Here is a 23,390-nt window from a genome sequence, read left to right as displayed (position 1 = left end):
GAGATGAGCCCTGACAACTACATTTATTCCAAGAAGCTGGAAAACTTAAGGACTTTGTCCTGAGTTTCTCTAAGAATTCCTCCAGAAAATTTACTTTGAGCAAAATCTTTACAGATTGGTCTTTACATCCGCTGCTTAGGAAACCAAACCACCAATTCGTTTTTAGAAGTGTTTGCAGGAAGCATGTAGGTCCAGGATGGGATGGTGAGCTAAGCGTGGGAAAGTCAGGTGAGGGGTTGAAGGAGCAGCAAAGCTGAGGATGGACCCTGGCCCAAATAGCCACTGACTGAGGTTTAAACACAGGGATGGGCAGTTTGATGTCAAAACATCTCCCACAGAAAGCCTCCCATCCCAGCCTGTAATAGAAATAGTTCCCTCCAGTTTCCTCATTAGATCCTCTCCACTGCCTCCAAAATTGGAAGGCTCTGTTTTATTCTTTGTTCTATAGAGAAGATGGGTGAATGATCTATCTGTTCATCCATTCTCTTGAGTTCCCATACAACATTTTTTTAAGATTTTGTTTATTGATTGATGAGACACACAGAGAGGCAGACACACAGGCAGAGGGAGAAGCAGGCTCCCTGCAGGGAGCCCAAAGCACGACTTGATCCCAGGACCCCGGGATCACAACCCGAGCCAAAGGCAGACACTCAACCACTGAGTCATCCAGGCGTCCCTATAATTTCTTAAGTTAGAGAAGAAATGCATTGGTCCATGGCTATGGCCATTCTCCTGAGAGAGTGTAAAGACAGATGAAAATCTGCCTATCTCATAACTAAAAATGCTTGATAACCACTGGTCTAGTCTACCCCCCTTATTTTGGAGACAAAAAAGCCCAGGTCCTCTTCTCTTTTCCATCAAGACTCACTCTCTAGATGATCTCATCTTTCATCATGGCTTGACAGAACACCAAGATCCCAGGGTCTGCATGATTTCCCTACAGGGGTCTCCATGATTTCTCAGCCCTAGTCTCCCTTCTCTTTCACTGACATCTCTGCCATTCCCTGACCATGTCCAGCGAGCCTTCATACTTGCTGTTGCCTCTGCCTGGAACATAATTTCCCTTTGAGATCCGCATAGCTCCCTCCCTCATTCCTTCAGGTCTCTACTCTGATAGTGCCTTCTCAGAGTAGCCTTCTCTGACCACCTCTATAAAAAGCCAATTCCCAATGTCCCAGCATTCCTCAGCTCCTTCATCCTGCATTATTTTTCTCCACAGAGCTTATGATCATCTGACTTCATAGATGTGTTTGTTGTCTGTCTCCCTGATTGAATACAGGCTTCCTGAGGGCAGGGATTTTATGCTTTGCTGTGTTTGTAGTCCCTGTAACAGTGCCTAGCACATAGGAGAAACTCAACAGACAGTTGGTTGAATAAAAATATAAACGCTTTGTCTATCATTTAAGATGAAATTTTGAAAACAAAATTTCAGATTTACTGAAATTTTCCTTTAGATGCTTTATTGCTGCTGTTTTAGAAAGGTACCTATTATGCCAGCAGTATGCACACTGGACTACACTGCAAAAATTCATCATGGTTTCACTAAGTCTCCATGCAAGCTATCCCAGTTCATGCACATCCCTGCAGACCAGTCAGGGAATCGATGGCACTGTCTGCTGGAACACAGGCCTCCACCATGGCTCCATCTCAGGCCTGTAGTCACTCAGAACCTTCTCTTCACAGTCTCATATCTTATACTACTTTTTCAAACTTTCTGCAGGTCAAATCCTACGATGGTCTCCAACTGCCTGTCATGCCCCATTTATCATGAGGCATGGTCAATGCAATGGGCCAATGGTCATGGCCTAGCATGGTGGAGGAAACACTGTGCCCTATAGACTGTATCTATAGGGAGAATGATACCTGGATGGATGTGTGAGAGGAGAGATTTGAGTGCCCAAGGAGCTCCTGGCACAGTGGGCCTGGACGGCACAAGAGGCTGCTCATTGGAAAGGGTCAATCTCCCAGAAACAAGGAACACACAAAGAAATTAATATGAATTCAGATTTCTGCCAAGCTAAATGCTTCGTTTATTGCTCTCTGAAATCAGTGTTCCCTCAGTGTTCACTGTAGCCCAGGATGTTGTCTGTTTTAGATCTTCTGTGAGGAGTTTAGCAGATATGTCTTGGCAGCTGTTCTTTCCACAATCCTCAAGACTTTTGCAACTCCAGACAAACAGGTAAAAATGAATAGCTATGTTCACAAGCTTTTAAAGACAGATTGCACATTCTGCTGCTTTCATTTCTGCATGAGACTAATAGAGCAGTTTGTGAAATATTAGTGGAAATGGCTATGAATTTAGCCCCCTGAAGACAGAATTTAAGTCTTTACCTGGTGAAATCCATATGCCTTCATACGATTGATAGAATCTGCCAACATTTGTTGAATATTTCTTGAGGAACTGGAGAGTGACTAAAAATTAAATGAAACACATTTTTATACCATTTAGAGCTACAATGTAATTTCAGCAGATAATCTGTTAATGCTTCCCTAGATTCAAAGTCCCTTAACCTGCTTCCCCCCATAGGTAGAGGCACCAACATGTCCCACCAGCACCTGAGTTCCTGAGCGGTAATGACCGAGGCAGTAGGTATGTGAAGCCTCAGCTTCCCTACTCAGTAGGGACCCTGAGGTGGTTTGGTCATGATGAGTGGGTTTCTGTATTTTGTTCCCAGCTGGCCCCAGGGCCCCTGAATGACTTCTAGACATCACCATTATCCCTTCATTTAAATTCTCTTTTTCTCTCTATCCCTGCTCTATGTCATCCCGTTTTAGGTCAGATCAGAGAAACACTTAGTCGCTGCCATCTCACTGCATATGCCTCGCTCCCTGGCTAGGACCAGAAGCATGACTGGTGCCTGCCTGTGAGCCAGCCCATATTCCCTGCCTGGTTGCACTCCCTCTCCATCCCTGTTAGCCAGCCCAGTGTCTGGGTTACTACTGCTGGAGAGATGGATTTCCCAGGAGGCAATTCCTGACCATGGGGTTCCCAGATCCATCACCTGGATTCCCTAGTGTCACTCCTGCCCACCGCATGCCAACTGCTCTGGCATTGCAACGGGGCTGGCATATCACACCGAGTGCCTCTGTAGACCAGGTCAGCTACCCGTGACCCCCTCACCCTGGCCCTGGCCTGAGTGCAGAGTCTGGGCCAAGTCCCAGCATGAAAAGCCACATGCCCTAGACAGCTTAATAGAGCCACCTGCACCTTTATTACCAGGATTTATGTGTCTTGTGACTGAGGACTCACTCCTGAATTTTGGTATCATTTAGAAAATGTCGGTACATTTACTTACAAGATTCAGTGTGGAGCACAGAGGATACTGTAGAGTCATTACTATTTTGCCCTCTTTTCCACAGTAGCTACACTGCATTTCCCAGCTGCCCTAGCAGTTAGGTGCGCCCAGGGGAATAAGTTATCTCTGATATAATGTAGGTAAAAAACTGGTATTTGCCACTTTTATTCTAGCCCTTAAAACCTCCTTCACACATGACTCTAGGCCACTTCCTCCTTCCTTTGGGCTGGAATGGTGATCACAGTCACACTGCTGCTGAAGACAGGAAAGCCATCAAAAGCCTGAGTCCCGGGATCCCTGGGTGGCGCAGCGGTTTGGCGCCTGCCTTTGGCCCAGGGCGCGATCCTGGAGACCCACGATCGAATCCCACGTCAGGCTCCCGGTGCATGGAGCCTGCTTCTCCCTCTGCCTATGTCTCTGCCTCTCTCTCTCTCTCTCTCTGTATGACTACATAAATAAATAATAAAAAATAATTAAAAAAAAAAAAAAAAAAAAAAGCCTGAGTCCCTACTTGACTGTATGAACCTCTCCCTCCTGAACCAGAACCCATCCTGGATGTCATAAGGGAGAAAGATGAACTTCCATTGTGTTTGACCATTGCATTTTTGGTCTATTTGTTACAAAAGTTTCATTTATCTTAGTTAATAAAACTGGCCACAGCAATTGCTGGTGGCACCCTTCAAATCCTCTGCTGGGATTTCTTACTATTAATGTTACTTCCACTGATGGCCACTAGTCACTGAAGGCCCATTATGATGAGGCACTGTGTTAGTGACTTACTAAATGTGATTTTATTCCTCACAACATCTCTGATGGATCGGTAACACAGTGCCCAATTATCAGAGGAATAAACTCAATCTCAGAGGAGCTGTGTACCTTGCTGGCATCACACAGCTGGCTTGAGTTTATACTTTTTCCACTATATCAACATTGTAATGATAGGAAATGAGTTGTAGATCAAAAGCTTCTTTATGTGGGATGCCTGGGTGGCTCAGTGGTTGAGCATCTGCCTTCCGCCCAGTTTGTGATCCTGGGGTCCTGGGATCAAGTCCCATATCGGGCTCCCTTCATGAAGCCTGCTTCTCCCTCTGCCTGTGTCTGTGTCTCTCATGAATAAATAAATAAATTTAAAAAAAAGTTTCATTATGCTTATTTCTTGGCAAAATAATAGATCCTATAGGTTTCACAACTGCAACCTACCATATTCTGACTTGCTGTTTATTTTAATATTATAAAAGGATACATAATTGCTTTGCATCCAAAATAGTACAGTAGGGGCTCCTGGGTGGTTCAGTCAGTTAAGCAGCTGCCTTGGCTCAGGTCATGTCTCAACGTCCTGGGATCGAGCCCCACATCAGGCTCCCTGCTCAGGGGGGAACCTGCCCCTCCCTCTCCCTCTGCCTGCCACTCTGCCTACTTGTGTGTGCTCCCTCTCTGTCAAATAAATAAATAAAATCTTAAAACAAACAAATAAACTACAGTAACCATTCCTCCTAATTTATGAACGGGTCAGAATTGTTCCAATAGGTTCTGTGTATATCTGTTTAAAAAGGGCTCTGACTTGCAGTCTCTGAATAAATTTCCACCATAAGGAATGTGAGCTTTAAAAACAGGCTCACTCTCCCTTTCTTCAATAATATAAGATGTGTGGGGCATCATTTTGCAAAAAGGATCAGTTTCTGCTATGTTGAAAATTAGGCAGGTAACCCCCCACCCTTGCCTCCTCAAGCATTGTAGATTAAATTTCCAGCTACAGTAGCTACACGCTCAGCCTCTCCACTGGCTTGTCACAGGACCTGGACCCATGTAGCCAGCAGAGCTTGGGACCAATGATTTGCCAGTGCCACCTCCACCGCGCTCAGCCTTTCAGCTCTCAACAAAGTCTCAGTTGTCTCCTGAATTAGCATCAGACTAACAGGCATCTGACACGTCTCTTCTAACATATATTCTACTTTGCCAAATGTTTTTCTTCCTATCACATGCCGATTACTGTCACGGATATAACACTTCACATGTACTCTGAGTTCTTTGTCCCATAGAATTATTTGTTCAACTGAATGATTCATCTTATACACACATACAACACTATTTTATCAACATTTGCTTTTTTTTAATGATCTTAATTTTTTTCTATCACCAAGGGCAAGCTACCCCAAGATGGACCACTTTGGCATGCAGATTCTTGTTGAGTTAAAAGTAATCAACCCACAATGTATTCAGGAAAAGCTCTTTAACTCCTCACCTGCAAATGCCTAAAAGAATTTAGACAGAGGACCTGCTCCAGAAAGAGAACCATTGCTACAGACAACTACATCATACTGTGAATGGGATACAGCAGAAACAAAGAACCCAGCAAAGCCTGTCTGATCAAAGTCCCCTATGTCCCATTCTTTCTGAGTGGCCCAGTAAACATTTGTTCACCAAACATTCACTCCTTTTCATTTCCTGTGAATTGCATTCCTTCCCTTTAAGTCCCAGACCCCTAGCCTCTTTCTCTTTAGTTCAGGATGATACATATATCTTATTTTACTTGACTGTCTTTGGAATTTCCGTGTATGTGGGTTTCCCATACATATGAAATTAAATTTGATTTTCTCCCGTTAATCTATCTCGTGTCAATTTGATTCTTAGCCTGGCCTGGAGGACCTTGAAAGACAGGAAATTTTTCCTCCCTGATGCCAGCATTTCAACATTCTCACTGCTTTTGCACTTATCAGAAATTATGAGGTTATTAATATTCTTATTAAGATAATCCAAAACTAAGCACAGACACACTAACCAGACAATGAAATGGATGTGACGCTGGGGATGAAGGAAAGACTGTGACCATCGGCACCATCTGCTGGTGCCAGTCAGAGTTGCCTTCCTTTCTTTGTCAGAAGTTTGAGGTTCTGTTTTCAGTATACCAAAGCTCAAAGCTGGTTCTTGAGTAGAAGAGTGAGCATAAATGATTTCGATTAGTTTAACAACCACCCAGTTAACAATCGCCCAGTCCGTCTTCTAAAGCACTTCTATACATCTAAAATATATTGCACACTCTAAAACTATCCACATATACTAAGAACCACATTTGTAAAAATTCTAATTTTCAATGTGCGCCAAGATCTGGCATTATTCCAAAGTGCTAAAATAATATGGAAAACTAACCAACACTTGTATAGATTAGGTTCATTCAGACACATTTACATGTTCGTTCTACAAATCCATGGGACACAAGTTCAGTGTAATAGACAAAAAATAATATGATCCCAAAGAGATTTCCTTTATTAAAAAACAAAACAAGATTATTGGCTCAAAAAGTGATGATTAATGATGTCAATATCAGATGGAGACAATCTCAGGGATGCTGTTGCCACTCTGAGCATTCCCAGAATGAAGATGGAGAGGCTTCCTAGAGAGCGTACCAGGCCCCCTCTGAAATTTTCATATGCTGCTGTGTTTCAGGAAATATACTCTTTAGTTATTCCTGTTTGTAATGAGAAAGAGAGGAAAACTCCCACCTACCTGCATGATTTCAAAGTGCTTTCAAGTCCAATATATCATTTGACCCTCATTATCAACCCTATAAGACTGTCAAGGTACTGTCCCTTTACCAAAGAGGTAAACTGACCTACTAATATGGAGGAAATCAGAGATTGAAGGCCGTGTCTACAGCTTGCTCCTTCATGGGGTGTTCCGGAGAGAACATACATTTGCTCTCATGCATACAAGCCTCTGCAGCCACCTCCCAATTGCTACACTATAGATGCTTTGGTAGCTGCTGAAACTCTATGGGCACAGTTAAAGCAATCTTACCTGCTTCATATTTTGTTTATTTAAAAATAAAAACTGCCACAATATATAAAAACTCCACAAAATAAAGTGAAAATTTGAAAGCCAGTGCCATCAAAAGCTAATGGACTTTCTACAGACGCCGAGTCAGAATGGTCCCCTCTAGTCAATGCAGGACCAATTAGATCTGGGAGTGGAGCCCATCGGTATTGACCAAAGGGTATGGTGTGTGTGTGTGTGTGTGTGTGTGTGTGTGTGTGTGTCTGTATAATACATATATATTAATTATCATTAAACTTAAAAGTATGACAGTTCAAATTTATATAAGCAATTGGATTATCAAAAGATGCTATAGCAACATCAGTATTACATGATTACAAATTATATTTCCCCCAGAGACTATGTGTCCTATAAGGATTATTCTAATTATATTCACTTTTTTTTAAAGATTTTATTTATTTATTTATTCATAAGAGACACACACAGAGAGAAAGAGAGAGAGAGAGAGAGAGAGAGAGAGAGGCAGAGACACAGGCAGAGAGAGAAGCAGGCTCCATGCAGGGATCCTGACATGGGACTCGATTCCAGGTCTCCAGGATCAGGCCCTGGACTGAAGGCAGTGCTAAATCACTGAGCCACCCGGGCTGCCCCTTATATTCACTTTTAAAATGCGATTTGAAAAATAGTTTGTTCTGGCTTTTAATTTAATATTCACTCTGTTTAAAGTCGGGCTATGCAATTTTATTAATTCAAAATAAACCAGAAAGCTCCAATAAACAGAAAAATTTTAGCACTCAATTTTCATAGTGAAAATGAAAATGATGAATTAACAGATTAAAACCAAGAATTTACTTTTGAAAACAGAATAGTAGGGTATTTAGCTATCCTGTTCTTACACCTCTTACATCCATGGTATTCCTTAATGGACCACAGGTTAGAATAATAACCTTCATGAAGGCAAAAGAGCAAGTCAGCTTAATTCACTGATATCCAGGGCCTCAGTAAATAGAAAAGTGACTGGTATTTAGTAAAGGGCTTCAGTAATATTTGGTGCATAAATGAACTCACCATAAATTCACAAAATACTTTCTCAATCATTAAAAAATATTCTGCCTTGTTTTAATATTAAAATTCTCTGAAAATCAATGGCCTGAAACTCACCTAGTTCATTAATCAGGTTACTGGAATAATCAGATCATCCTATTTCCAGCCATTTTTTTTTCCAGCCATTTTAAACAAAATTTCCCAATGATGACTATAATATTAAGCATTTGAGCTCAATATTAAGCATATTTTTTTTCCAGCCATTTTAAACAAAATTTCCCAATGATGACTATAATATTAAGCATTTGAGCTCAATATTAAGCATATTGAGCATTTGAGATTTAGCTTTTTCTTTCTAAAATAATAAGAGAGGAGAATAATGAAACTGCCTTGATAAAGTTACAAAGGGAGAATAATATAGAGTGGAGACACCTTCCAAAAGCCAATAGACTAACAAGATGAAAAACAGAACAATCAATTTTACTGGTGAAAATATGGTACATGGTCCCTATGGAATGATTTTTCTCTAACATGAATTAGGACAACGGAGACCTAGGGAGTCCTTTCCCTATTTGCTAACACTGTTCCTAGTAAAATTTCTGCACAGGGACTACTGTGTAGCCTGTACAGCAGACTCTAATGTGGTGTTTTGTTTTATGGTACATCTTTAAATAACACATTGTCTGAGTTTATTTTACACAGATTAGAGCAACGAACTGTCATACTGGATGAACATCTGTCCACTTCCACTGCAACTCTCAAAGCAATGTGCAAACAGCAGCACTGGGCAGGGACAGGCTCAGAAAATCAGATAATGCAGAACTGGTAAGGGCTGTTAGGGCAAAGCATTTCAGATGTGGAAGAGTTTCAAAGGCCACCCTCACTGTATCACCAGGAACACACCTGATATATGTTCCATGAGAAACGAAAAGAAGATAATAAGCAAGGGAAATAAAGTAACCATTCAATATAAAGTATAAGGATAAAGTAATAAAGGACTGTTGAGAGAATAGACAGAGTCTTAAAAGCATGATGGCTGTGGGAAGTCTTGGCACAATGGAATAGAGGAACCTAACTATAAATGATAGAAAGTAATATTTATATCATACATAATACCATACAAAGCACTTCAGTATTTATTGCTTCATTTGGATTGTTCTCATATCCAACCCAGTGATATGTAGTAGCTATTATAACCGCTATTGTTTAGATAAGGAAATGGAGCCCCGGACAGGTTAAATGAGTCAGCAGGACCTCATGTCTCTGGACTCAGGATTCCATGATTTCTTCTTGGCACACTACTTCTAGTGAGTTGGATGAGTGAATTACTGTAAACATCATGCAAAATAAAGTTGTGTTACTAACTTTGTACTGTGCAATTCTCAAGACTAGAAATGTTTTTCTCTCTTGTCATTTACTTTATATTAACCATTTTATACAACATAGTGCTTTTAAAAACATAGCAGCTTCAATGGCTTCTAAGGCTCTAGGACTTTGTAATTCTATCTTATACAAAATGTTATTCTAGGGGATCCCTGGGTGGCTCAGCGGTTTGGCACTGCCTTCGGCCCAAAGCGTAATCCTGGAGTCCCAGGATCAAATCCCACATCAGGCTCCCTGTGTGGAGTCAGCTTCTCCCTCTGCCTGTCTCTGCCAATCTCTCTCTCTCTGTGTGTGTGTCTCTCATGAATAAATAAAAATCTCTTAAAAAAAATGTTATTCTATAGACTACCATGAAATTCTATTACAGTTACACAGAAACTACTACTTGGGTAACCGTGTAACTTTCCAATTACGGCTCTACTTTGGAATTAATAAAATGAGCACAACAAATCCCCCCAATACTTTGTCTCTCACAACGACAACATTAAAATGCTTCCTGCAGGTATATGAGAAGGAAATATACATCAAGGGACACAGTTATAGGTTTGGGATTATCCCTCAGTTTCCTTCACATCTGTTGAAAATAAAGCCACAAGGGCCCAAAATGGTGTCATTTATGTTGAAGCTCCAAGTCAGTAAACTAAGACTTAATACCTAACCTAACTGCACTTTCAACTCCCCAGAAATGTGACCTTTCAACAGCCCACATGGGAATTTCCTGGTCAGCATGAGGAATTTTACTGATAGACCACTTCTGTTCCTCTTAGGAGGGCGACCTTGCCTAAAACAATGGATTCTTTGCTACTCATTTCCTTTTCTCCAGTCCCTCTCTAACTCTCCTTTTTGATAGCCCTTTGGAGTTCCCCTCTATTTGCTAAATGCTGCCCAATTCATGAACCAATTAATAAAGGCAGTTAGATCTTCAAAAATTGCTCAATTTTATTTTTTGTTATTTGACACATCCAGTTCAATCCTTAAAATTCTAGTTTGCATTTCAGGAATACATTTTTCCATTCTGTTTGCACTGGGGCTTCTTATTATAAATGTGAACCCAGTTCCCTTCAGGGCTTGATGATATGACTGTCTACAGATAAGAGCCAGGCAACGCCAACATGGTCCTACCATGCCCATGGTTCCACCACCACCTACTCCGGGGTGGGGTGCAGACTCCTCCACCCTGCCTACTCAGCTAGCTTTAGTCCTCACCTCTGATTAAATAACCTAAGGAACCGTGATTTAGTATTACAGTTCACTCCTTACAAAAAGCACAAACCACATATATAACGTAAGACTTTGATTGCTCTACAAGTAGCACCTGGAGAAGAACAGGAGTCCAAAAACAACTCAGCATATTCTGTTCTCTTCTTTCAAAGAAGTGGTCCTGATCTTAGTATCTTGCCTCTGAGTCTCTCCTTTTTAAAATCTGGTTTTAGACAGCTGTTGGTTTCTGAGTAGAGAGCAAACTTAACTTTTTGGTTCGGAGGGGACATATGGAAGAAAGAAACCTGAGTGGAAGTCTCTCGTCATGTCTGAAAGTAGTTTTACAGAGTGTTCCTTCACTGCTATTTACTAATGGGAACACAAAGCTGTGAGTTAGAATAACACTTATAAATATAACTGACTACCACCACAATGTCAATGTCAAGTTTACAATAAGAATGTACATTTTAGTAGCATGTTTTTGTTTTCATTTTGTTATAGTAAAATGCCAGATTTAAAAACCTATCAGCCCTGTGCATGAGTGCAAAGCAGGGGTAGAGAGGGGAGAGGTGTCATCGCAAACTCTACTTCTTTAAAGATAAGAAGAGGAGGAATCTTGTTAAAGGCATTTTAATCTATGAGCTTTAAGGTCTTTTTTTTTTTAAAGGAATGTTTTGAATCCCAGATGTTTGTGTTCTAATTTTTTTAACCTTCTATTTTGCAGTATGGTCCACTCTGAAGGCCATTTCTACAAAAATAACAAGTAATTCTCTGGAGATAAAATCTACAAGTGAGCAGATACAGTTTTACTCAAGGTCCCCTTAGGGCAAGAATGGTCAGTCTACTGATTAATGAGTTCCCAGCCTACAAATTACATATAAACACAGAAACACAAAGGGGTTTACCTTTGAATTAGCATAATCTGCCAGCTTCTGGACCACACTGAGAACAGTTCTGTTCTCCTCCAAATTCTCTTGCATAAGAGTGGGGAAAACGAGTGCATCCAGAAGGCTGTCCATATCCAGGGTCCCTGAGATCTCCACTCCACTTCAGGGTACTTCTAGTTATACCCGAAACCCCTGGAATGGAAAGTCCCGCACAGTGCATCATCTGTCACCTTCTCTGGCTCCTGTTAACTTCCCCTTACACTTGCCTTGGCCTGGGAACGGTGTCTGCTTCCCAACCTGCCTGTCTCAGAGCCTGGCTGGGTGACAGCCAGATCCCGATATTCACCATCACCTCCAGTTCAGGGACAGGCTCCCAGGAACACTAAGTGTCCATGATCCACTGAGAACCATGACATTCTCACTAAATGTCAATCAGGGCATCATTTCTGAGTTTCCCAAGCACTATCACCACTGCCAAAAATAAGGACAGGGCAGGTATTTTGTAGGAGGCAATAGCTTTTCAGAATAAGAACCATACACACTCAGCTCTAATCCAGTCATCATCTCAGCCTCATCTCAGACTGCACAAACCATGGAGCCTCCCTGGTCTCCAACTATTCACCTGAAAAATGAACAGGACGAAGGCTGGGCTCATGATAAAAAGAGCATCTTACCACTGAAGAACTTGCTGCTTGCATCAGATGATATGGGGCAAACATCATGTTTATACATGTCCTCAGCTTCCTTTGTAAAGAAACAAAGGAGTTTCTTTGGAGGAATGGATTCCTTACAGGGTACTGCCCAGAGCCCCACAGCCACCTCTGAGGGCTGAAGCCTCCACCCAGACAAGAGGGCTTCCCCATGTCAGTGGTACGGTTTCACAGTATGTGGCACTTAATCGGGCAGTCTTACCTTTGGCTATCTATTTGTTAAAATGAACATGTTAAATCAACATAAGTATACTATTTCAAAAAAATGTTTTTCATAAAGATTATCCTGAATGTGTAGAAAACTGTTCTGATCCCAAGTATTCTAAGCCGTGAAGTGGGGATCAAACAACTCTTCTCAAAACCCCCAAATTTGTTTCTCACAGCTCAAAGTGTTGAAACAAATTCTTTACCCTTATACTTGGGGCAAATCTTTCATTATTCTATAAGAGATCTCTTTGGATGAATCCATCTGCTAATGAAGATATACAAATGAATCATTATTATAATGGTATAAAATAATCCAAAGGTAAACCTCACTCCTGATTCTATCATGAGTGAGTTGGACAGTTAGGTAGTCAGGGCCAGGCCCAACGAGAAGATATGGAGTCGGGCCAGCTGAGACAAAACAGCACTGACATCCTGTTGTACAGCTTAGACAGGACCACACCGACATTGTGTTTTGCAGCCTTTGCAGAAGTGACTTTGCTAAATGTCCTAAAAGAAGACAAGTAACCACAAAGCATTTGTCACCATCACAGGCAGGGGGCAGTTAAGACATAAGCCCCAGATGCCAGCACAAACGACCATCCACACGTGGATACTAACCTAATAGGTAGACAGATACATGACCAAGCCATGACAACACGACTCAGCACACTCGGATTGCTTAGGAAAGTTCTGCAAAAAAGCTCATAAAAACCTCCAAACTTAAACACTCCAATGGCAACTTTCTCGGGTCCCCTCCTTCTCAGGGAGCTTTATATTCAATAAAACTTTGCTTTGCTGCCCACCACTCTTCGTCTGGTCTACCTCTTCATTCTTTGAAGAGGCATGACCAAGAACCGCAGGCAGTGAAGACACAGAATTCCTGCAACAGTTCCATGGAGGGAAAGGTACAACTCTACATTTTTTTGTATGTGAGAAGCTTAGCTATTTCACAGGTGGGCCAAAAGATACACTTTTGAGTCTGGGGTGAACAGCTGTGGAGAATAGCTCAGAAGAGGATTGCCAATTGACTGGGAAAGACAAAATGTGTACTTTATTGCCAGAAATGAGATTGGGTTAACCTCAGCTTTGTCCTACTGGTCTTGAACTTCACATATTTGCCTAAATGTTACTTGAATATGAAAGTTCAGACCTCATGCTGAGGCTTATCTATTGAAACTGTATGGAAACCCTCCTTTATAGCTGTGGTGATATAAAAAATATTGAGGGGCGCCTGGGTGGCTCCATAGGTTAAGCATCTGCCTTCAGCTCAGGTCATGATCTCAGGGTCCTGGGATCGAGCCCCAAGTCTGGCTCCCTGCTCACCAGGAGCTCTGCTTCTCCCTCTGTCCCTTCCCCTGCTTACTCACATACACACACTCTCTCACTCAAATAAGTTAAAATCTTTTTTAAAAGTTTTTTAAAAAATAAAAACAAATAAAAAAATTTTAAAGATAAAAACATTTGACTTCAAGTCATGCTAATGGGTATTGTTTCAGATTGTGAATGTTTAGAGCCTGGAAAATTTATGCGGAATCATCTCAGCAAGCATCCCATCTCCAAGCTCACTCTGATGGCCCACAAACTCAGTAAGTGTGAAAGGGATTCTTTTCCAGCCAAAATCTTGATTTCTGCCTTCTGACACCTCAAATAGAGGACCTAGCTATGCCACATGAGAATTCTGACCAAAAGAGCTGTCAGATAACAGACAGATACGTATTATTTCAAGCCATTCTGTTCACAGTAATTTGCAGCAATCGAAAACATACACGAGACAAGTGTGGCTCCCATCCCATCATATGGCCTCTCAGCACCTCCAGAGCACCCTCCCCATCCCAGCCAGGGTACTTTCTCCCAGTCGGGCTGCTCTCCTCACAGCATCCCCACACACGATGCTTTCCTTATCACACAGACACTTTGCATTTCCCTCAGGCTCAGGCCTACCCCAATCCCTGCCTTCCACAAACCAGTCAACCCCTGGCCAGTCCCCTGGTGGAACTTGATTCTGTCCTGCCTCACTGAATACTAAGTACTTCTGATCTTTTTCCTAGCTCCTGAAAGATAAATACCTTGTCTGTGCCTCCTTTGAGGCTCCATAATACGTGTCACTACATGTACTGGGAACCTTTGATAAATATCTGCTCAGAGAAGCACTGGTTCCATCCAGCCAGCCAGGCCGAGTAAGGCCTTCACCTGTGCAGCCTGCCTGCAGGACACTCTCACGCAGAGGACGAGAGGCTTTGAGAATTTGTAGCTGAACCAACCCCTTGGGTTTGTAGTGGGATTTGCAGTTTTTCAAGCATTCCCAGATATACTGTCTCAAGTGATTTTTACAAAAAAATCATGAGATAAACATGGTGGGTATTTTTAATTCCCAGTTTTTCTGGTTGAGAAAACAGAAGCTCCAGAAGGTCCAGAGATCTGCCTAGCTGGCAAAGTGGCCTAGTGATAGACACCGCCACACGGATCAGTGCTGGCCCCGAAGACTTGGGAGACAGCGTGACGGGAGCGTCGCGGCAGGGCCCTGAGCTCCGAGAAGCACCTCCACCCAGAATCAGACTGTTTCCAGGCAGTTCCACTGCACCGTGTCTGTTTCTCCACTATTTCCCCAGTCCTTCCTCTTCGCCTTCCTCCATGCTCTCTTACAGGAAAAGTTCTTCTGGGCCTAACACATTCCTGCATTAGGGGAAGAATTCCAAACGCTAACAGTGTGATCCTTAAGATACAGATGTGAATACCCTCCCGGGGCACAATGAGATGGCCCCAGAGGAAAGGACCTGCTTTCTGGCCCAGCTCCACCTCTAATCAGGCTTTGTGGAAACCATTGCCCTTGAACCGTTCACTCAGAGAACAAGAACCTGTTTCATATCTCTGCTGTGAGGAGGAAGTGAAATGGCAAAGTCTTTTTTTAAAAAATCTATGTATTCATGAGAGACACAAAGAGAAAGAGAGGCAGAGACACAGGCAGAGGGAGAAGCAGGCTCCATGCAGGCAGCTCGATGCAGGACTCGATCCCAGGTCTCCAGGACCATGCCCTGGGCAGAAGGCAGGCACTAGACCGCTGAGCCACCCAGGGATTCCCGCAAATCTAAGTCTTTTGACAGCTCTACAGGGCTACACACATTTTAAATGCCAGATTCCTCACCTGAACCACTATCCCCCCAATTACTAGCACAAAGGCCAAGCTGCCTGCTTCACCAAATAATTTCCCAGGCTCCTGGCTATGCTCCTAAGATGTACTGTTTTCTCCCATTGAAGCTGGCCATAGCATTCATTCAGGCTGATTTTACCTCGCTCAAAATATTTCTGGGTAAACAAGGAGGACAGTGAAGGAGTAACTAATAACTATTGAATTTACCCCAAGTCCCACACAGGCCCAGAGGGGTCCCTAACTCTAAGATAATCAGAGCAGAGCTGGAAAACACTGCCTGACACAAATGCAGAAATACAGTGTACCCTTATGCCTCGGCACAAATACAATGGGTCACCATTGGCCACAAGAACTACTTCCCACAACTAAATGACTCCACACTAGAGGCTTCGACGTTGCTGGATGCACATCAATATTTGGGTAGAATTTAAAATTCTCCAGTTCTCCACAGCCCTTCAGAGAGTTTGGATGAGACCAGTAAGGGGTGCTTTCACATTCAGGTCTGGAGTCCTCTGGTGATGATCTGTCATGTGGAAATTTATTACAAATCTAACAAGGCCATTTTACGTTGGTAAATCTATAGTTGTTTTTCCGTGAATCCTGTTCATAATTCTGGAAGACTCATTGCTCTTTAAACCTGTCCACAGTTATCCAGGCAAGCTTCATGATCACTAACTTCAATAAAACCTGTTTGACAATTTTTCTCTTTATAATAAATTTTAGGCCATGTGTAGACCATGGCGTTCAAAGACGTGACAATACCCTTCTAAATATTATAGTTAAAATAAATTATGGATGAAATGTAGAACTCTTTACAGGCTTGCCTGAATTGCATTTGTAAACATAATGGATGACTCCCAAAGCCATAGTCTTGGTTTCTCACCAGAGTTCTTGTCTAAAGGTGCAGATCTGGGGAGTATGATGAATTCTGTTTTAAATACACCAAGGTTGTGATAAGAATTAAAGTAGATAAACAAAAACGAGAGCTTTCTAACTGAATTTTGGGCAAGCCACTTATCTCTTTGAGCATTAGTCTCTTCATCTGCACAAAAGAAATACTTGCATTGTCTACCTCACAGGAGTATTGTGAAATGAAATAACTATATGAGAGAAAGTTTTGCAACTCTAAGTCAAAATGTATGCACTATATTATTATGAATAAAATCAACTTATACTACTGCCACACTTCAAGTGGCATGCAAAATCCTTGATATCTCTTCTCCTCTAAAACTGGCTTCTCCCTGTGGTCTACGTATACAATGGAATATTACTCAGCCATTAGAAACGACAAATACCCACCATTTGCTTCGACGTGGATGGAACTGGAGGGTATGATGCTGAGTGAAATAAGTCAATGGGAGAAGGACAAACATTATATGGTCTCATTCATTTGGGGCATATAAAAAATAGTGAAAGGGAATAAAGGGGAAAGGAGAAAAAATGAGTGGGAAATATCAGAAAGGGAGACAGAACATGAGAGACTCCTAACTCTGGGAAACGAACAAGGGGTGGTGGAAAGGGAGGTGGGCGGGGGGTGGGGGTGACTGGGTGACGGGCACTTGTTGGGATGAGCACTGGGTGTTATGCTATATGTTGGCAAATTGAACTCCAATTAAAAAATATAAAAATAAAAAAATAAAACTGGCTTCTCCTCCAGATGTTCCTGTTTATGCTGATAACAACCCCATTATCCCAGGCATCTAAGCCTAGAAACATGGCTTATACTAGAAAGCTTGCCCCTCCACCTACTCTGACCCACAAATGATCCATTCAAATTATAAAATTTCAAAATATAAATCTGATCCGGTCAAACCCTTGCTCAAAAATCTCTGACAATATTCAATGGTTCTTGAAAACAGGGGTCAAAACACAAAGTTGTCCCTGAGAGCCTGTACTGTGTGGCCTTGCCTAGCCTCCCACTCATCCACATGGCTCCTCTGTCCCTTCCACACTCCAGCCTCCCTTGGGTTCTCCTCAGCCCCCTGTCCTCCTGGCTACACTGCCTTTGTCCATGCTGTCCCTTCACTGGAACCGCCGGCTCAGTCATCCTCTTCCACCATCTCCAGCTCCATGTTCTCCGCAAAACCCCTCCACAGTCCCCACTGTTGTTCAAGTTCTAGTGTGAGGGGGGTGCACAGAAACATATCCTTTTATGGAGATCACTTACTATCTTTTGAAATGACATGTTATATGAAGTCTCTCTCTGTTCTCTCAACTACAAAGTTCATTCAGCAGTGATTCCATTCTTACTCCTACACTACAATCTCAGTGCCAAGCATGTAATGGGTACTTTTTAAATGAATGAGTAAATATGTCAATCTTGAGATTGTCTCCTCTCACTGTGGGTGTATTACACACATATGCATGTGCATAAAATACAATCCCTGTAATATTGATGATATAGCAAAATAATAGCCATGGTATTTAACTGCTACTTTAATCTTTTGTCCTGCTTTTGAAAACATTTTTTTTCCTATGGAAATACTATAATTCAAGCACAAGGATAAGCATGGATACTCGATGCTTTTGAAGGAGGTTTTTTGATCTTGCTGTTTTGTTTCTCATTTTAGGGGTGCTAGAAAAGGAGGGAATTTGGTATTAAATGTGGAGTACAAAGCAGCAGATGTGAGGAAAGGACCCAGTTCTGACCCTGGGATATAAACCAAATTTTAGAATTTTATGCCCCTAAATATTTCGAACCTCATATTTGCAGCCCTTTATAAAGCCTCTTCACATTCCTCATTTAAAAAGACAATCAAATGCAATAGTTAAGGAATAACCTAGTGGTCCTGCAGACCTCTGTTTGAATCCCAGTTCAGTCAACTATGAGACCTTGGGCAGATTAAATAACCATCTCTAATCCTGTTTCCTTACCTATAAAATGGACAAATACAGTCCCTAGGAAAAAAAGTCATTGCGAGAATTAAATGAGACATTCAGCAATGTGCCTTGCCACATAATACGCCCATGAAGTAGGAAGAACAGATGACTGTAGCCCTGTCTGAGAGCCTCATGGAGGTCAAGAGCCCACGTAGCTAGTGTCATGGAGCTGGGGACCTGAATGCAAGTCAAACTACAAATCCCCTGTTAATTCCTAGTTTACTTAAATTCCTGGCAGAAGAAGGTACTTCATTAATATAGTTTTACTGTTCTTCCAAACTATAATCTAAGCAGCAAATGATGTCTGAGCTCTTTAAACCAACTGAAACACAAGAGAATTCACACCAACTCTGATTGTAAAGTTCTATTGTGTTGAGGAAATAATGGTCCCCACAGTCACAGGCAGAATCTATGAAGCCAAACATCACAAAAATGCCAGCGTCCTGGGCCTGGGGTCAGTCAGCCTGGGTGCCAACCTGGCCCTGTCTTGGTGAGTAAGGTTTTACCACAACAGAGCCTCACCTATTCACTTGGGTAGTTGTGACAGACCATATAGTCTACGGAGCCTCAAGTATTTACCATCTGTCCCTTCACACATACAAAAAAGTTGCCCACCTCCGTTATAGAAGACAATATATCGGGGAAAAATAAACCCTGAAAATATCTTAAAATGTAAAACTTTATTCCTAGAGTTCTTTCTTTATGCCTTCAGTCTCATGAAAAAAGGGGGTGTGAAGTAGCAGGTGAGCCAAATTCCCCAAAATGAAATGAACACCAGGACCTTCAAGTTGGGAGGGATTCTTCCAAGAAATGTTTGAGATCCTGTTGTTCAGCTACATTCATCTCAGTGTCCCAATATCTCTAACTCCTCTGGTTATGAAATTCTCATGTTTACACATATGAAAGACTCACTGGGATTTTGTCTTCTTCAAGGGATGGTGATGGTCGAGAGCCTTTCCCCAGCTCCTCTTCTTCTGCAGCTTTCTTACAGATACTGTGAGTCTCCTGGGTATCTGGTGCTTGCAGATCATAATATTGTGATTTCATTTTCAAGCTATTGGCAAATTCTTTGGACTGAGTTTTTCTGAAGAGAAACAAATGTGGAATTATAAAAAACATTCTCCAACACAGACAGCTTTTCCAAAGCAGATGCCTACATTCAAACTATGTAAAAAACACTAACAGCTACCATTTACTAAGTGCTTATAATATGTTAAGCCCTTTGCTAGTATTTAAAGACATTAATTTAGGAGCACCTGGGTGGCTCAATTGGTTAAGTGTCTGACTCTTGATTCTGACTCAGGTCATGACCTCAGAGTCATGAGATCAAGACCTGCTTCGGGCTCCCTGCTCAGTGCAGTGTCTGCTTGTCTCTCTCCCTCCTCCTGCTTGTGTGAGTGCTCTCTCTAATAAATAAATAAAACCTTTAAAAAAGAAAAGGCATTAATTAATCCTCATAATAACCCTATAAGGAAGGGGTTGTGTTATCCTTGCTTGATTGCACGAGGCTCAAAATAATTGTATTATTTATGCAAGACCACATAGTGGCACAGCCAGGATTTGAACCCAGGTCTGCCCAACTCCTGTTCAGAAGCTAGACTGCTAGAGCACCCTGCCTTCCTATGATGAGCAGCACATAACTACTTTATCTCTGTATGCCCATTTATAGTTTTAGTTATAGGAATTGATGGGCAGCATCACTAACCCTCGGGACCTGAACTGAGGTCCATATGTCTGCTGTCTAGCTCATAAGCTCAGATAGGGCTGTCAATACTCAAGGGATAAGAGGCTTCACAGGAGTCACCTTGGCCCCTAGCAGAGGGGATCGATCTATCATCTGCCTCACCACTACCAGCTGAGTTATCCTATATCTCTGGTTGATCACGTCACTCCCTTATTCAAACACCTCCACCGTCCACAGAATAAGGTCCAAAGTCCTAAATCTGGCTTCCAAGGCACTTCAGAGCACAGCCCTCTGTCTCCTGCTACTTGCTCATGTATACCCCCAAACACTTGGAAGAACTCATTGTCACTCAAAGAACCATACACATTCAAAACTAGGGGTCTTCATCATGTCCTCTGCCTGCCATCTCCTTCCTGACATTCTGCAGCTGGAAAACTCTACTTATCTTTCAAGGTTCAATTCAGATTTCACTTCTTTTGTGGTTTGGAATAATGAGCTCAGTTCATGCTCTGTTTATAACTTAGTTGTAGCATGAATCACAGCCCGTCCTGACTGAAGTTAATCGTGTACTGGCCTGTTTCTTCTCCTAGACTGGTAGCTTGTCGTTCACCTTTGAATCCCTACCACCTGGCACATGCAAGCACCCAGAGGCCTGCCCTCTCTAACCAATCTTGTTTGAAGGCCCAAAGCTTGAACAATGTTGCACCTCTCACTTATATTCCGATGCTCAGCTGTGCCAGCCTGTAGTGCTCCAGCATGATTCTAGTGAAGCCAGTTGATCATGGGGGAACCACATCCAGATCAAAACTGGGATGACAAGTGAGGAGGTAAAACGGCTAATGTGATCACATTGTGGGAATGAAGGGAACCATGAAAAGTATAAAGAAACTTGCCAGAGGGATTTAAAGTTACTTTTGTGACTCTCAGGCCCCACTCTACTCACCCTGCAGATCCTGGGAAGAAGAGGGATCTTTGTATGATTTATTTTATTTTTTTATTCCCTTCCCCCCCTTTGTATGATTTTATATGTGGCCAGCCTCTCACTGGTTTGCAGATCTCGTACCTGAGCTCTTCTGCTTCCCGCTCTGCTTTCAGCTGGGCCCTCTCAGCAATGATTTCATTGCAGAGCACATCGTAGGGTTTATCCAGATGGTGTTCACCCATCACCCACACCCAGACTTCCTTATCGGCTCCCAGTTTCCAATGAACAGATTTGCCATTCTCTGCAAGCAAAACAAAATTTGGATTGGACAAGTATCTTTAGTCATGGGTTATTATGTTTGCCATAGTTAAAGTATTTAGGGTCTTTCAGGAAAAAAAAAATATATTAGATGAGACAAAGCACTTCCAGTCTCCTCAAGAACGAGCAGCATTCCCAGGGAGCAATGGAGGTGGGAGCCATGGGTAGCAGCTGTAGCAATGTTTGTTTTAAAATATGAATATGGGGGCACCTGGGTGGCTCAGCAGTTGAGTATCTGCCTTGGGCTCAGGGCGTGACCCCAGGATCCTGAGATCGAGTCCTGCATGGGGCTCTCTGCAGGGAACCTACTTCTTCCTCTGCCTCTCTCTCTCTGTGTGTGTCTCATGAATAAATAAACAAAATCTTTAAAATAAATGAATAAAATATGAATATGGTTTTTGAGCGTGCCCATTTTGTAACCAAAGAAGGCGAAATGGTGAGAAGGCATGCACTGTATATGCTCACATCAGGTATCAGAACCTCTAAGGTCTGAGAATCTTCTGGAACCTTAGAAGTACATAGCTGCTCCCAGGTTTGGTTCTTCCATTTTAGAAATAGACTGGCTTTAGTTTAAATCCTAGCCCTGCCACTTACTCGCTGTGTGACTTGGACAAATTATTTAATCTCCCTAAGCCTCAATTCCCACGTCTGCAAAATGGGATTACGACTGTGTACAATGCAGGACCGCCATGGGGAGCGGGCAGGCCAGACATGCCAGCTGTTGCCTCCAGTGCCTGCCACATAATAGGAGTTCACGAGAGGTTAAGTGCTACTGTCACCCTGCTATTGTTTACTTGGAGGTTCACACCAGCTTGTGAGAAGATAATACTACTGGTAGTGTGATACTTGGTGAAGCTACTTAAATGACCTTTGTTTACAATTGGTCTCAGGGGTTGTATTACATTTTAGTTCCTGGACTCCTGAGATGTGGCCACACAGGTCATGCTCCCTGAAACCTGGGCTATGGGGAGCACACCCAGGAGAGACCAATAGGTGCCGTCCCTAAATCTAAAAGCCCCCAAGCAGACCTACCAAAGTCATTATGGTCCATGTTGTAGTCAAGATCCCTGGGCCATAAGGACTCTAAACTGGCCGGTGGCATTGAGTATGCGTAAGAGGGCCCCTGATGACACAGGCAAGGCTAGACTTATAGGTGAGAAATCCACACTAGGATTGTGTCTCATCTTCACATATCTAGTAGGTTTCCAATTAAAGCATCTACTGTCCAGTGAATTATTGACCTACTTCCTACTGTGGCCTCAGTATACATTCAAGAAGCAGGCTGCTCAAACTCAGATGTGCTCTTTATTTGGGCACTTTCCACCCTTCTCAGTGCAATGAAGACTCTCCATGGTACAATAAAATTCTAAATAGGACACTGGGGCAGTGGGGAGGCAAGACAGAAGCCTCACTATAGGAGGAGTCAAATGTATCATTCAGAAGGAAGCTGACCTCACTCTGTTCTCTCAAGTGGAGAAACAGTGAAAAAGGCACCAGCTATGAAGGGAAGATGGATCCCAAGTGTGCCCTCATGGGGATGGGCCCTGGCTGGCTGTGGCTCTGTTTGAGGAAATGCCAAATGATTTGTTAACTCTAGAAAACTGTTATACCTCATAAAACTCCCTCTATTACAGTCTCTCAGGGCAACTAATATTTTTTACTATGTCCATCTCTCAACTTTCACCTAAGTAACTCTTACAGCAGGAGAAAGACGCCCTGAAAGGAGGGTGGAGAGGGCCAGGGAAGGCAGAGAGGAAGGACCCAGAGATTCCTGCAGTTTTGCTCAGTACAGCAGGACACCTTCTGCAGAGAGTGCTGCAGGCTGCGGGCTGGGGGAATAAGTCTCAGGGGAGGAAGATGCTGCCCTGCGGGTGAGGTGGGGTGAGACCCAGAATTGCCTGTGAAGAGAGGTGGGGACTTAGCGACTAAAAGTAGAGAAG

At 42.5% G+C, this 23,390-nt stretch overlaps 1 protein-coding gene across 7 annotated transcripts in view; it reads right to left on the bottom strand.

The window, feature by feature from the left end:
• The window catches only part of SH2D4A (SH2 domain containing 4A), a 73,162-nt gene that overhangs the window by 34,917 nt on the left and 14,855 nt on the right, over positions 1-23,390 (bottom strand). For 5 of the 7 annotated variants that reach the window (XM_072763318.1, XM_072763314.1, XM_025993713.2 and 2 more), the window contains 3 exons: positions 21,274-21,433; positions 19,439-19,610; positions 2,332-2,412 (listed from right to left, as the gene is read on the bottom strand). In XM_072763318.1, the coding sequence (XP_072619419.1) occupies positions 2,332-2,412; positions 19,439-19,610; positions 21,274-21,433 (413 nt within the window). The remainder of the gene's footprint in view (positions 1-2,331; positions 2,413-19,438; positions 19,611-21,273; positions 21,434-23,390) is intronic. The other 2 variants (XM_072763319.1, XM_025993714.2) reach the window with 1 other exon arrangement.

The sequence above is a fragment of the Vulpes vulpes genome, chromosome 7 (assembly GCF_048418805.1).
Source record: "Vulpes vulpes isolate BD-2025 chromosome 7, VulVul3, whole genome shotgun sequence".
Classification (NCBI taxonomy): Eukaryota; Metazoa; Chordata; class Mammalia; order Carnivora; family Canidae; genus Vulpes; species Vulpes vulpes.
Note: the sequence above shows the minus strand (reverse complement) of the source record. Positions and strands in the feature narration are given on the sequence as shown.